The sequence below is a fragment of the Harmonia axyridis genome, chromosome 7 (genome assembly GCF_914767665.1).
Source record: "Harmonia axyridis chromosome 7, icHarAxyr1.1, whole genome shotgun sequence".
NCBI lineage: Eukaryota > Metazoa > Arthropoda > Insecta > Coleoptera > Coccinellidae > Harmonia > Harmonia axyridis.
In genome coordinates, this window is record NC_059507.1 from 34,020,302 (window position 1) to 34,035,558 (window position 15,257).

At 31.6% G+C, this 15,257-nt stretch overlaps 3 protein-coding genes across 4 annotated transcripts; 1 reads left to right on the forward strand and 2 right to left on the reverse strand.

Moving 5' to 3' along the window:
- The first annotated feature begins 243 nt into the window (after positions 1–243).
- On the forward strand, positions 244–10,923 carry LOC123684297 (E3 ubiquitin-protein ligase TRIM9). 2 transcript variants are annotated; one of them, XM_045623494.1, is made up of 9 exons: positions 244–1,021; positions 1,105–1,200; positions 1,263–1,496; positions 1,552–1,705; positions 1,988–2,020; positions 3,699–3,838; positions 3,942–4,080; positions 5,992–6,216; positions 8,558–10,923. In XM_045623494.1, the coding sequence occupies exons 1-9, from the start codon at positions 284–286 to the stop codon at positions 8,848–8,850; spliced, it is 2,052 nt and encodes a 683-aa protein (XP_045479450.1). In that variant the 5' UTR covers positions 244–283; the 3' UTR covers positions 8,851–10,923. The 2 variants fall into 2 exon arrangements, with proteins under 2 accessions (XP_045479450.1, XP_045479451.1); XM_045623495.1 differs by lacking the exon at positions 1,988–2,020 and having other exon boundaries at positions 246–1,021.
- A 1,664-nt stretch (positions 10,924–12,587) lies between these two features.
- On the reverse strand, positions 12,588–14,307 carry LOC123684637 (polyglutamylase complex subunit TTLL1). Its single transcript, XM_045623959.1, has 6 exons — positions 14,066–14,307; positions 13,642–14,004; positions 13,364–13,565; positions 13,074–13,304; positions 12,908–13,017; positions 12,588–12,844 (listed from the first exon to the last, which is right to left on the reverse strand). Exons 1-6 carry the CDS (start codon positions 14,236–14,238, stop codon positions 12,715–12,717), a joined length of 1,209 nt encoding a protein of 402 aa, XP_045479915.1. The 5' UTR covers positions 14,239–14,307; the 3' UTR covers positions 12,588–12,714.
- Positions 14,308–14,381: 74 nt separating this feature from the next.
- LOC123684638 (probable 39S ribosomal protein L23, mitochondrial) lies at positions 14,382–15,137 on the reverse strand. The gene is made up of 3 exons (XM_045623960.1): positions 14,977–15,137; positions 14,644–14,923; positions 14,382–14,587 (listed from the first exon to the last, which is right to left on the reverse strand). The coding sequence occupies exons 1-3, from the start codon at positions 14,988–14,990 to the stop codon at positions 14,432–14,434; spliced, it is 450 nt and encodes a 149-aa protein (XP_045479916.1). The 5' UTR covers positions 14,991–15,137; the 3' UTR covers positions 14,382–14,431.
- Positions 15,138–15,257: the final 120 nt, after the last annotated feature.

The following is a 15,257-nucleotide window of genomic DNA, read 5'->3' on the forward strand; positions in this document are numbered from 1 at the left end:
AAACTACTTGAACATTAATCTATTAATTCTGAAGTTCAGAACAAATTCTTGTTTATGCCTCTCAGAGAATTATTGTTGACTCTTATGAAATTATAACACAGAATGATTATTTATAAAAAGATATAGAAATTTTGTATTTATCAAAATCTAAAAACTCTCTATGTAGTTCAAGCAGTAGTTGCTGAAAATTCAAATGTTGGCGACATATTCATTTATCAGTAGTTCAAAGTTATTATGTCATAGACATCATAACAATTCATTTCGCAAGACAAGTTGACAAATAATGGAGGACGAGTTACGTTGTGCATTTTGTAAACAATTATACAGTAATCCCGTGTTATTACCATGTTATCATGCATTATGCTTAAATTGTGCTATACAAATTCAAACACCTCCAACACAACAAGTATCCCAAGCCACTTCAGACAATGCAGAAAGTGTAGCCTCTGGCAGTTCAGGAGACTACCAAGAAAGCGACAAATTGTCGATATTAAGTGAAACAGACAGTGGAGTTGTTTGCACATCCAGGCCTAATAGTTATATTGGATCTCCTAATGGAGTTATATACAGTGCATTGAGTTTAATTTGCCCATTGTGCTCAAAAGTAGTGTACTTTGATGAAAATGGAGCATATAATTTGCCGAGATATAGAGTAATGAAAAACATTGTTGATAAATATGGAGAACTGAGAAATTTCCATTTGAAATGCCAGATGTGCGAGTCTGAACCCCACAATGATGCCACAATTATGTGTGAACAATGTGAAATTCTTTATTGCGATTCTTGTAGAGAATCATGCCACCCTCTTAGGGGACCATTAGCAAAACATGTACTCACTGAATCTCAAAGAGCATTTTTGATGTCTAAAGCAAAAGATGGGAAGTGCATAGAACATGGAGATGAAATGTTGACAATGTATTGCTTAGTTTGTAAGATTAGTGTATGTGCAGTTTGCTTAATGGATACACGACATGCAGCTCATGATGTGCAAAGTCTTGGGATGATGTGTAAAGCTCAAAAGGTGGAATTTTTTATTCTCATATTGATATAATTATGCCAAATGATTATTTCACTTATAAACTATTCAATTTCTTTCATTTCCAGACTGAATTATCTCACAATTTGCAACAACTTTCTGAACGTGCTAAGTCTACAACTGAATTTATTCAACGTCTTAAAGGAATGAGTGATAAAGTTAATGTAAGTAAAAGATTAAATAATTTTTCAACTTTTGATAATTTCTTTTTATTTATTAATTTTAGGAAAACTGTGAGGATTTTGAGGCCATTGTTACTGCTCAATGCGATGCTCTTATAGAAGCTATACATTTAAGACGAGCTCAACTCCTAGAATGCATTAGACAAGATAAGGAGATTAGAATAAGGGCCTTAAAAGAGCAAGTAACCACTTGTACGAGTCGGTTGCAACAAACTACAGCTTTACTTCAGTTTTGTATTGAGGCACTGAAAGAAACAGATAGTTCTGCTTTCTTACAAGTAAAAAGATTTTATTAAAAATGGTAATTGCCAAAATTAAAAAATTGTTTTTCAGGTTAGTTCCATGTTGATCGGAAGAGTTTCAAATACAGATCAATCCTGGCATAAAGAGTGGACAGCACCACGTGTATCGCCTCATTTTGATCTCACCCTTGATGATAAATCTGTACTTAGAGCAATTGAACAGCTTAATTTTATACAAATGAAACGTAGGTACCGCTTAAATTTATTCGATTATTTATTATTTTCATAAGCAATTTAATGAATTTGTTCTTGAATTAACTTTTTCATATATGTACTCATTCATTGGGACCGATTTTTCACTATTTGTTGGTGATAAGTGTTTATTTAATCAGGTTAAAATAACTAATAAATGGATATGAATAAAAACAAGGAAATTTCATGAATGTTGATTTTAACATATCACATATTCAAAAATGAGTTATAAAATTTTGCTTCAGTTGAATAACATTTTTCTGATCCAAATGCAGCATATGTAGATGGAGAAGAGAGAGTGCCAGCAGGTAAATAAAGCATGAAATGCATGTAAAACGGAATTTTTGTGATATGAGTATGCAGAAAATTAATGAATATCGAAAAATTATTACAATTTTTCGACTATTCATAGATTTCTACTTATTATAGATGTACTAAGGGAGTTTTCTTGAAACAATTTCAATATTTTTCTTATCCATAGGCTATTTGACAAATTTTCAAAATCCTCTCAAATTATTCAGTGGTGTTTATTGTTCATAAAAGCAGAACGACCCCAGTTCAAACGATAATAATAATTATTCATATAGAGTGGATATTTTCAATTCACATCAATTTCCCTCAAAGTTCTAGCATTAAGAAATAACAAAAAAGGAATATTATTACACTTGAATATTCAAAGAATCAAGTGTATTATATAAAACTCCTTTTTTTAATTAATTCTTGACGCCATCGTCCCTTTTCAGTTTGTCTTAAGTGATAATAGGTTCGAATTATTCTAGTTTTTATAGCTTTTTTTTTCATATGTTACAACTTTTTTTTCGAATTAATGCATATCGTTCTTAAAAATTCAAATCTATGAGAATATCATTGAATAGTATAATGTTTGGTTTACTGTCAAATAGTCTATTTCCATTTGGACGATCTACTACTGTGTATTAACTTCATATAATCTACATTTTACTATAAATTCAGCCAGCTAATTTCTGGAAAGACTGATACAATTTCTTCAAAACAATGAGAATCTTTTTATTTTCTGTAAATTTGGCGTTTGCCTACTGGCTCCTAATAAAATAATACATATTTTCTAATCATGTTCAATATTGGTTTATCAAATTAATCAACTCTTCATTTCCTTTTAGCTACCTGAAGTTTTTATTTAATATCATCTCTTTCGTAGGTTTTACCTCCTTCAGCTTTTCAAGAATGTTATATTCATTGAAACTAATAATATTCACAATATTAATAAAAGAAAATAAATAAAACACTTTTTATTTATTTTCTTTTATTAATATTGAAGGTGTTTTACCAAGTGATATGCGAGGAATCAATTTCGAATATTCACAATATTAAAAATTACCCATATATCTGTATTTCAAAATTTTTAAAGAGTAATACTTCTATGCAATGACAATATATTGGGAAGTGGGATTTGAAATTTTGCATGATATTATTTGCCTGAAATAAAATTCTTCAAGAATAGTAATGTTTTAAATCTCTCCTAGGGGAATATATTCAAAATGGCATAACGTCAGCAATCCAATTGAAATATCGTTTGCTAGAACGTGGAAACAAACCTTTTACTGCTTACAAAATTAATTTTGAGATTGTATTGCAAACGTTTCTCATTGTAGACTGAAGGATTAATTATGATTCATTCGATTTCATCGTTTTTCATAATAAAATTTTAATGAATTACAATTTAATCCTCCTGTATATAATGAAACTTTTGAAATAGAATCTTAAAATCATAAGTATTGACAGACTGACAATGACATTTTCCCCCAACCTCTGATGTCTTGCCATTGAATACAACGATTCTTTTGAAATTTATTGAGTTTCCGATTAAATATTTCCAAGCAATGAGAGAAATATTTATGCATATGCTTAGAAAATTCATGATTATGTTTACCTATACCTAAATCTGCTGAATGCAATTTTTAACATGTGTTAATGTAGTATTAACAATTATTCCAAAATTTAATACAGCACCTGGTGCTCCTACCATGATGCCAGAGGAATGTAGTGCTGAGAATAATTCCGTAACAGTTGCTTGGAGGCCTCCTGCTCACAGTCACGTTGAAGGATACGTTTTAGAATTAGATGACGGTAATGGGGGAGATTTTAGGGTGAGTTTTTTTTTTCAATCAGTGAAATTTACTTTTGAAATTGGATAATAGATTTTTACCAAGAAACAGTGGAAATAGTTTCTAATAAAGTATATTGATTTAGGAGGTGTATTGCGGTGTAGAAACTATATGCACTGTTGATGGTCTACACTTCAATTCAATGTATAATGCAAGAGTCAAAGCGTTCAACAATTCTGGAGAAGGAGAATATAGCGAACTCATTGGTTTACAGACAGCCGAAGGTAATTTGAAGTACTTATGGGATTACTGTCAATTTGAAAAGAATCATACTGCCTCCACATGAAATAAATATTTTGTCGATAATTACACTGCGCAAAAAAAATTAACGCACATTATGGAAATCTCAAATTTATTCTACAACTGAAGGTGTTCTCAATGATAATTATTTTTATCAGAATTATGCATGCATATGTTATCCACTTTCAACGTTTTTCTTCAATACAGATGTTTTTTCCCAGCAGGAATAAGAAAAGATGAGATTATCAGATTTTGGATGTATTGGCTCCATTCTGAAATCAGTTGTTCTCGATCAAGTCTAGTGATCAATAGTTTTTCTTTCGTTTTATTTTCTACACTCGATCGCTATGCAACGCGAAACACGCAATTTGACCCAAGAGGAATGTGCCCAAGCGGAAGTTTTTCGAGAAGAAGGGTGGACATACACAAGAATTGCAGAAAGGTTTGTAGTTTCCCATACAAGTGTGTCCAGAATGTTGCAGCGATTCATGGAGACAGGTATGAATGTCCGAAGACCAGGACAGGGTAAACCACGGGTAACAACTGCCATTCAAGAACGTTACTTGAGAGTTTCTTCGTTGAGACAACGGTTTGCAACCGCTCGCCTCTTTCAAAATCAGCTTGAACAAACTCATGGGGTGCAAATTAGCACTCAGACAATCAGAAATCGCCTCAGAAAATATGATTTAAGGCCTCGTGTCGCGGCAAGAGGCCGAGCTCTTACCCCAGCCCATCGAAGGGCGCGTTTGGATTTTGCGAGAGAGCATATCCATTGGGAAGAGGCTGATTAGGAAAGAGTTCTCTTCACAGATGAGTCTAGATTCTGCCTCTACCATTGTGATCGACGTTCCCTATTGTCCACATGAAATATATGCTCAGTGTAATTTCCTGAATACTACTGGTTTCGGGGGAGGATCGATTATGGTATGGTGTGGAATATCTTTGACTGCTCGTACAGACCTAGTGGTCGTTGATAATGGAGCTATGAATGCTGATAGGTATATAAGGAACATTCTTGAAGAGCATGTAGTTCCATTTGACCCATACATTGGTGAAAATTTCATTTTTATAGACGATAATGCCAGATTGAAGTCTCTCGAATGGAATGGCCATCAAGAAGTCCAGATCTCAATCCGATTGAGCAGGTTTGGAACAACCTCAATAGAAGGCTGAGAAGTTCAGAAAATCATCCAGCTACTCTTAATGACTTAGTAATCCAACTCAGAGAAATCTGGGAAGGATAAGATCAGAACATTTTAAGATTTTGAGTATGAACCGTCGTTGCCGAGCTGTAATTAACGCAAGGGGTGGAAATACCAAGTATTAAATCACTTATCAGCATTCCAGTATTTTGAAAATTGTTTATTTCTTTTCTTTCACATAAGATTCGGTGGAATCCTGAATTTTTCTTCCATTTAATGTATCTTGTTTCGTTCAAAACCTTCCCGAGAGAACATAAAAAATAAGTTATAAAGTCAATGTAGAGTTAACTTTCATTGAAATTGAGATTTTCAGAATGTGCGTTAATTTTTTTGCGCAGTGTATTAAGCAGAATTAATTTAAGAGTGATAGATGTTGAAGGATAAATCAAAAATAAAATAGGGAAAAAATTTAGTATGAAATGAATAAAAAAAGTGTAGAAAACCGTCAAAATTTATCGATAAGTTAATCCATAATTAATGTTTAAAAGAGAACAAACAATAGAGAACGCAGATATTGTTTAGTTGCAATGATTGTTTCGCAAATGAATGATTTTTCTATTTTTATTCATAGCCAAACTCGTTCCAATAATGCAAACATTCAGTGAGTATCCTGTTTAGAATAGAATGTTTGCTTAGAGGCATGTTGAAAAAATATCCTCAAAATTTCCTTTCAAATATAATTTCTTATTACAGTGGCGTGGTTTACATTCGACCCTATACTGTCCGGCTCTGGCCTGCAGTATTCCCAGGAAGCTATGAATGTAACTGGAGAAGGTTGGGAACATATGGTAGCTTTGGGAAGCGTTGGTTTTAGCCGTGGCGTACACTACTGGGAATTCACAATCGAGAAATTTAATGCAGATACAGACCCAGCTTTTGGTATTGCAAGGATTGATGTAGCTAGGGATAAAATGTTAGGTAAGCCATTTAAAATTCAATATTTACCATTTATTCACGCTTCAAGGTCAATGGCCAAAGGTCTTTGAATATTTACACAATCTGGTGACAAAACAGTCAGTGTTTACACAATTATCTTATCTTCTTTGGTGATAATTTGGTTTGTTACCCCAAGTATTGAACCTTTGAAATCAAATCCAATAATATCGCTACTTTCCCTTGATGACGCACATTCTCCTTGTTTACTTTCGATTATGATTGCTATGAAATGGCGTGGAAATCTTCTGTTTGACAATGGTTGTGTTGATGGCATTTTTGTTGATACATCAACCAGATAGTTAATTAATATCGTATGATATACAGTCCATTCAGGAATTATTGACATCCCGGGTGGCTTTGGAAAATCGAAATTAAGTTGGTACTGGCTCATTCAGTAACATTTTGAATTGCAGATTTCGGGTTGGCATTGGAAATGTCATTGACAGGAGGTTAGATTTCAGTTTGTTTGTGTTATTGGTTTTGATCGAAGAAATTTTGAAAATGTATCAATTTCAAACACACATTGATTAGTTTATTTGAGTATTTCTCACAGTACTGTTTGAAAAAAGAAGAAGGCAAGTCCTAACAACATGGATTATTAGTGGAAGAAAACCTGTGCAATACGATTTCACCTTCAAAGAATCATTGAATGATTTGATTGTTACCAGAAGCCGAGCAAAAAGCAACAAATATATCAGCCTGGATGAAATTTGACCAAAAAGCATCTGGATTTTAATCAATCAAAGACAACATTACATAAACTTAATTGGTTAGAAGTTCAAAACAGTTGATAAAAGGAAAATTCTTATTGATAAACAGAAACATATAATAAGTTGAGTACGATTTTATGGTGAATACAGAGAATATTTGCAACAAAATGTGAAATTCATTTATCTGAAGGAAACTTGGTTATTTGAAAATGCCAGCATTATTCAACAGTGGACTCTAGAAAGAAAAAAACATTTTTTTCAAGTATATTCAAGGGTAAACGTAGAAGGAGCACTATTTTGAATGCTGGATATTTGGATTTTTACCTGGATGTTTTGTTTTGACAGTGGTGATCATGAGGATTATATAAATCTATGAAGAGAAAATTATTTTATAATTGGATTGCTAAACACAGTCTTGGCATTGCATCTATAGTTTATTTATATTCTATATTGAAATTAAGTATTGTTATATCTGTTTTTTGTTCTTCAATGAGTAATCCAAAAATCTAATAATTTGCTTTATAGAATAATTGCTTTATAGAATTTTTACTGACTATTTAATCGAAAAATATATTCAGAAGAGTAACAAGAATTTCTTCACCTCTTACCCACTTGAATAGAATGTAATAAAATTTTAAAATTCACAAATTAAAAATAATTCCATGCAAAAATGCTTTTAGTGAGTGAGTTAAAGCTGTTATAATTTATGTAATTTAATAGAAACTAGTATAAAAGCATTTCAATAAAAAACAGAAAACTCGAGTACAAATAGTACCTATATTTTTCATACAAGTTTAATCAATCATTCATGTCATGAACAGTTTCAATAAATAGTGACTTTAGAAAGTAATTTACACTTCGGCTGATAAATTGGTTCCAATTTTGAGAGTACAACTGTGATATGAAAATTTTTCATATACTAAATGGATTCTTTGAATTTTATTTCTGTCTTATTATGATATGGTTCTTCCATTCACTAAGCTACACTATTTAAATTTATCAACCAGTTTTTTCTGTTTTCTTCACCAGTTTAGACACCACAGTTTAAATGATCCATAAGAGTTATTTGATAAGAATTTTGCAAGCAGGTTGGTATCCAGTGTCCATCAGTAATGCAATAATTTTTGAAGAGTTTTTGGTGAAGAGGAATATGCATATTTTAATGATCTTCAATGGGATCTTTCTTGGGCGACTCTTAAATGAATAGATATCTCTTCATTGGATTTCCTTGAAATGAGATAGCATTTCACTATATTTTTACGTTATATAATCTGAATTTCAATTTATGAAATCATGACTGAATGTGTCCCTTCGTAATAATCGTAATTTCGAAAATTCAGGATCTTTCGTATACAAAAATGATGAAAATAATTTATACTGGTTATTTCTATGATGAACCATAGCAATTTTTAGTGATATTTTTGTAACCAGAAATAAAGCCACGACTAGACGTTCATGGCCTACTTCGATGTCAATAATTCCTGAATGGACTGTATATTACACACCTGGAAATTGTACTTCTTTTTTTTTTTTTTTGAATTTTCATTATTCATTACCAAGTGCAGGTGTAAGCCAATTATATATTATTAAATCCAATAATATGTTCTTTTCAGGAAAAGATGACAAAGGATGGGCCATGTATATAGACAGGCAACGTTCATGGTTTCAACATGCTGGTGCTCATGAACAGCGTGTAGAAGGCGGAATCTCGGCAGGTTCCAGCATCGGTGTTCTTTTGGATTTAGATCAGCATACTCTTTCGTTTTTTGTTAATGAAGAACCACAAGGTAATATAGCTTTCAGAGATCTATATGGAGTTTTTTATCCTGCTATCAGTTTGAATAGAGGGGTAAGTGTAACTTTGCACAGCGCACTAGATGCTCCTTCAGATGTTGAGGAAACTTGATAAAGAGGTGACATTATTATGGTGTTATTTTTGTTTCACTTCTTTGTCCTGTTGCAAAGGTTGAAAAACAATTGGTGTATGATAAATGGAGATATTCGGGATAATTAACTCTTACGTGAAAATGATATTATCTAACCAAACATATTTAAAATACTGCTGTACCCTCTCTTTTTGAATTTTCAAAAAAAAAAGAAAAAACAATAATCAAATATTCTGAAGAGTAAATTATCCATGAAAATACTAATTATTCTTTGACCTGTTATTGTTTCAATCAAAGTTTTTCTCTCGAATTTAAATGACTAATCTATTTTGAAATATGTGTAAAAGTCAAAGATTCATATAATCTCTCAATATATTTATTTATGTGTTCTTATACACTAAATTCACTGCCAGAACAAAGAAGTTGCCATATTTTTTTTCTCAAATATATATTTATTTGTGCTTGTTTGGGGCCATAAGTGATCCATTTTTGTCAGTTTGAATCTTGAAATTGGTATATCGGTGCAAGTTAATGACACATATATATGTACTTATGATTCGGTAGGTTTCAGATAAGACTTTTTTATACAAGGTAACAATAATTAATTATTACAATTCTCATAATTATTCATCCCACATATAATCATCAATAAATGAAAGTCTCATTTTTTTACATCTTCAAGGTTCCTTTTATATCTCAGGAATTTTGAAGATAGTGTGTTTTATCAATTTTTCATTGTTTTAACTTTTTTATTGCTTGTACTTAATTTTTTTAATATAGCATTCGCAACTTTCAGTAGTAACCATCATATATTTAAATGTCTTCCCACTAATCGATGTTTCACAAGGTATAGAATTAGAATACTTTGGATAGACTTACCACTTTTTGAAGGCAGCTACATAATGACAAAAAATGAATCTACAATAGTCATTTTTGAGACTTTTTGAAGTCAATTTCCAATTTCCGTAGGGTATTAATGCTGTGATGTTTTTGAGGGAATGTTCAAACGATTATTTATTTGTGTAAAAGTATATATTCCAAATAATTCGGAGACTAATCAATATACTTCTAGGTTTCAATCTGACGTAAAACAAGAGTGTTGACTTTTTTTCGTTTTATTTATCTATGAAAATACTATGTCATGTTAATTATATATAAGTATTATACATAACGGTTTTTGTATAAAAATAACATGACATAATGTTATTTTTGTTTGTTATGTTTCCTTATAAACTGGGATGTTTCCTCATTAAGCAACAGCAATTTGAATCACAAACACTGTTGTTGAAATCATAAAGCTTTATTTTTCATTCCATTTTTGTTTGTAAGTTTCTGTGTGATTTATTTATTTGGATTAATTTATTTATATGTATATATTTGTAGTGTCACCTCCTTTCACTATTGTTTGGTGATGTGGTGATTAAAAAAAATAACAATTCCATAATATTTGTACTAATTTGATATATTTTGGAAGTGTTTTTATGACTAAAAATTGTTATTGGAAAAAAATCTAATATTATCAAAGAAAAATAAAATTGCTAATTCCTGAAAATCATTCTGGCTTAAATTTTTTTTGTGCAGCCTCATTTATGATCTTTATACTCTGTAATAAATTGAAAATGCTATCTTGCCTCATTGATAAAGAAAAACAATTAATTAAAAGTGTTTGAAATAAACATGGAAAGACTGATGATTGCAAAATCGTTATTTCATGATAACCCACTAATTGAAGACATATCCATTTGATGTTTGAACTGATTGTTTTGTAATCATATTACGATTTCTCTTCTTTACATAAAGTATTAGGTAAATATTCATAATTTATGTGAACTTGATATTTTACAACTTCACATAACTTTTAATTATGGTATATGTATTGTTAAAAACTTACCCTTTAATTCAATATTAAAGCTGAATCTCCAAATGAAATTTTTGAGAATATTGCAAAATTGATGTTTTTGAAAGATTCTCAGTGGTCATTATTTGTCATAATTATTCTGATATTAATTATGGATATTTATCAATGTTACTCTGGAATTCAATTTTATGTATCTCACTTGTATATAGAATAAATAATCAAATTAAAGTTTTTTCATTCTCAATCTTTTTTATATAAAAAATTCATAGATATTAGAAGCTGTTTAGAAGCAGGTGATAACATCTGCTGCTAAAACTTCAAACAGCTTCTACTACTATGGGTATGGTCAGGATATCACCTTGGTTACCAAGTTGGTGTTCCTTATATGTCGAATTCTGGTTAGGTTAGGTAACCACGCCCACTTTGGTTGGCAGAGCCATTAAGAACTATTAAGGTGGATTCATATGCAAGCTTTAGCTTTCCGCGGGAAGCTTAATATTCAGCACGTCCTGTCCATATGAGATCCATCCATAAGTGACTTTTTATATAGTCCAGAAGATATTCATAATCTGAATAGGAGTAGGAATATAATTAAAAACCTTAATGAGGTAACCTCATTAAGGTTAACTAATTAACCATTAGATAGACATGTAAGCTGATGATCGGTATCTAGAAAATCGATACGATTTCTATGGAAAAGTTTCGTAAATGAATATTATTACTTTCCATTTTATTTTAGGTTATGCTTGTGATTACTAATAAGTCAGAACCGTAAAACAGCAAAAGGTTGTCACGAAACATAAAATTCATCAAAAATAGCGCTTTCCTCAATAAAAAAAGTTGAAAGTGTATTGACTTTCAGATTGTTAACCTTGAAAAGCACCTTCTATTTTAACAGCCAATCAGACATCTATACGCGGAAATGGGGAAAGCTTGTATATGAATCCACCTTTAGTTATGTACAAATTAAAAGAGATCCACCATTTATAACCTTCAAAATTTTGTCAATGAAAAATTTAGTTGACAAGTGTCAAGCGTAAAGTGTCAAGTGTAAATACCTCAGACATTGAAAACCACTAGTAACCAGGCCCCACTTTTGGGAAGGAACTTTTAGATACTGAAAATGTGGACCCCAGACACTTCCGCCATTTTTGAACGTCATTTTTTTTTTGCCGTTCATTAATATGGGTTTTCACAAAATGTATTGAAGGTGAAATTTTTGCTGATCTTGAGTCTTAGTATGTCAAATTCTAGGAGGGCCGGCAAAATTTAAGAGGTGCCTGGGCCATTTGGGGGGGGAACGTTCCCCCTTGGATCCGCGCCTGTATTCAGCTAAATTTACTATTGCTTCAGTTTCGGTTTTCAATATTTCAGCCAATTGTCGATGCAGCTCATCCCCATAATTTTTCAGGAATGATTTTAGGGTCTCTAGATTAGCTTTTTGGGTAAGTTTTGTAAAAACATTGATCAATGCTGAAGTCCTCCTAAGCAAATTGGAACAAAAATTATTCATCTACTTGAAGAACAAGTATATCGGACAAACCTGGAAGAATGTATCCTTCCAAGGATAATTATCCAATGGTGAAATTATAATGAAATTTGTTATATCGCAGATGATTCAAGCAAAAAAAAAACATTCCTCTTTTTAATCTCACTCATACAAGAAAACTCAAAAGGACATGGCCAGAAGATCTTTGTGGATAGAACTCAGTCTTCCGTAACCGGATGGTAACTGTCTGAAATCAAGACCACACAAAATATTTACTTATTACCGAATTGAGTAGATTGTAAATTTGTAATAAATTAATAAAAAAAAAAAATATGACATGAAGACTATCCTTAAGATTAAAACTTTAACATCCAAATCGAAGTTTTGTAGTGCGTATAACTGAAGTTCATTTCAAAAATATGTCATCAAGTTGATGCTTTAATTTTTTCATAAGGCCATTTTGTATTTAGTGAAATATTGAGCATTGTATAATTATTGTTATCGGGATGTTGAATATTTTCTCAAAAAGATGCAGACTTATTTCCATTTGTAGCTATTTTTCACCAAATAATGACTATCCCCATCTTGCAAATTTATCAAATCTTCATCAATAAGGAGCTCAAAATCTCCAAGAGCATCTTCTGTCGGTATTTTGTTCCATCTAACACTGAAAAAAAATTATTTGAATATACTCTCTACCTCAATTATTTGTTCATACAATTTTACTTACTCTGGCATTCCTGAAGGTGGAGTGACTAAAGAAAATATATTATTCAATAATTTATGTTTCAAAATTCTATCGTTGGCAGTAGTAGAGGTCAGAGAGGGTGAAGCATTTACCTAAAAAAAAAAAATTAATACAGATACTCCTCGAAAATAGCACAGTAAGTAAATACCTCTATAAGCCATGGCTTCAATTTATTATCAATAATGATATCGTAACCGTAACACTCGAAACAATGTCTGTCTGTAGCTATAACAGGAGCTACAGCTTTCAAGGAATGAATTATCAACCAGCTTATTTGATCAAACAAGGTTTCTGTAACCTCTTTTCCTCTTGTACTTTCCAAGTGTAAACGTAAATTTTGAACGCTTAGTTTACCACCATGCAATGAGTTATATTCTCCCTGAAAATATTAATTTTTTTTCATTACGATGTGGAAACATAGCATTGAATTATGCTCACCCCATGCTTCTGTACAGATACGTTGGTCAAATGGACATACATATTATCTAATTCTGCTACACTAGAATCATATTTCACAGTACAAAATCTGCAGAAACCCAAACGAAACTGGTAGGCTTTCAGTGGCCTGAATGATGTGACAAGAACATAAAGGCGGAGATCAAATTTTTTTCCTCCAATCAACAAAGGGTTATCTATATACCTGAGAAAATTTCAATATAGAAACACAAGTAAAAATACTTCCTATGACAAAGCAAGCTTCTTAAAAATATTCTTACTTCGAGATAACGTAACTTTCCTTTGTCAAATGTTGCTGAAAGGGGGTTTTGGCTTCTCTCGACCATTTCTTCAGTTTTGACAGTTTATTTATGAGAAAAATACCTGAACCTTGAGATCTTCCACAAGGTTTCATGATCCAGGTGCTCTGTGGGGTCTTTCTGTATTCTTCCACAAACATATTATAATCTGCTGGCAGCACAAATGTAATCGGTATGAAATCCAAATGAAGATATTTAGATGCATCCCCCCTTTCAGCTAGAAGACTTCCTTCCTTTTCCAATTCTCTACGATATCTTTTAATGTTTTTCACCAGCAAATCTTTACGGGAAAGTTCATAATGATTCGGAAAATGATTAATGATTCTGAAAAGAAAGAAGCAAGTTATTCCATTGATAGTTGCATATCTAAATCTGAACTACTAACTGATTATCATTCATACGATAACCACTGTCTACACTAAATAAGCTGCGACATGTTTGAGTCCCAGCCCAGTAAATATTCCATTCATCATCAGGCCCCACTTGAATCCAACCTCTCCTTTCACAATTGGTCACTACAACACTCTTATCCAAATCTGTACAAAAGGTGACACGCATTTTTGATTTGTAGACTTAATTCAATTTAGTGCCACTATAGATTAAACAATTTGTTTCCCTAGAAACCAGGAGCACAATAAATTATTTTTGGGTCTTATTGTGAAAAATCAACTTTCATCTAATTTTCAAGGGAAACAGCAATGTTTTGAATATACAATTTTATTTATCTCATTCTAGCTAACAACATGAAATATTATATACTAAACCATCCAGGCACATTAGGTCTTTCTTTATTTTTTTCTATGAAATTTGAGTATTCCTTTCTGAGTTGTTCCATGGTTTTTTCTTCAGATTTATCTTTATCTTTTGCAGGATACAATTCAGGGAACTCAAATTTTTCTGCCTTATTCTTAAAAAATTAAACATTAGTCAAAACATCTTCTCAGTATTCTTTTCTGTTCTTACCAATGTTATATAAGCGTATTTGATATCATCATCCTTTACTACGTAACCCTTTCCAGGATCTTTTCTGATTTCTCCTAGAGCAATTCTTGTTCTTACATCAACTGTCTTTACTTTGTAAATCTTTTCGAGATAATTTTTTATATCGTTAGTAGTCATTTCCATCGAACAAGCAAATTGCACAACATTTGGGGGTTGTTCATGAGTTGGCCTAACTAGTTTCATCCAAAAATTAGGGAGAAAAACTCTCAATTGGGGACTTCCTCTTTGATAAATAGGGTACCTATAATTAAATTCAATAGTAAATCGCTAGTGTACTGTGAATTGAATTAATACCATCTTGTGGACATCTTTGAAAAATGTTTGTTCTTAATATGAATTGAATTAAGGGTTCAATTAGAGAGTTAATATTTGAATATTTCCAAAATAAGTTTAACCTCAATCAATTAAACTTCGTTAATCTATCCATTAAACCACAGACAGTCTTTGTTCTTATCATAGACCTATTGTTATAATAAGTCTATGGTTCTTATTATGTCTATGAAATGAAATTATGCCCTATGGAATAGAATTCTATAATTATAAGATTAGATTTGGGTGCCCTCTGTAGAGCAATT

Coding starts and splice junctions, on each gene's coding strand:
- LOC123684638 (XM_045623960.1), bottom strand. Junction 14,588..14,643: donor AATACGCTTATATAACATTG/GTAAGAACAGAA, acceptor TAATTTTTTAAG/AATAAGGCAGAAAAATTTGA.
- LOC123684297 (XM_045623494.1), top strand. CDS start 284: ATGGAGGACGAGTTACGTTGTGCATTTTGTAAACAATTATACAGTAAT. Junction 1,497..1,551: donor ATAGTTCTGCTTTCTTACAA/GTAAAAAGATTT, acceptor ATTGTTTTTCAG/GTTAGTTCCATGTTGATCGG. Junction 3,839..3,941: donor GTAATGGGGGAGATTTTAGG/GTGAGTTTTTTT, acceptor ATATTGATTTAG/GAGGTGTATTGCGGTGTAGA.
- LOC123684637 (XM_045623959.1), bottom strand. CDS start 14,238: ATGCGTGTCACCTTTTGTACAGATTTGGATAAGAGTGTTGTAGTGACC. Junction 14,005..14,065: donor TATCGTATGAATGATAATCA/GTTAGTAGTTCA, acceptor CTTTCTTTTCAG/AATCATTAATCATTTTCCGA. Junction 13,018..13,073: donor TGAAGCCATGGCTTATAGAG/GTATTTACTTAC, acceptor TTTTTTTTTTAG/GTAAATGCTTCACCCTCTCT.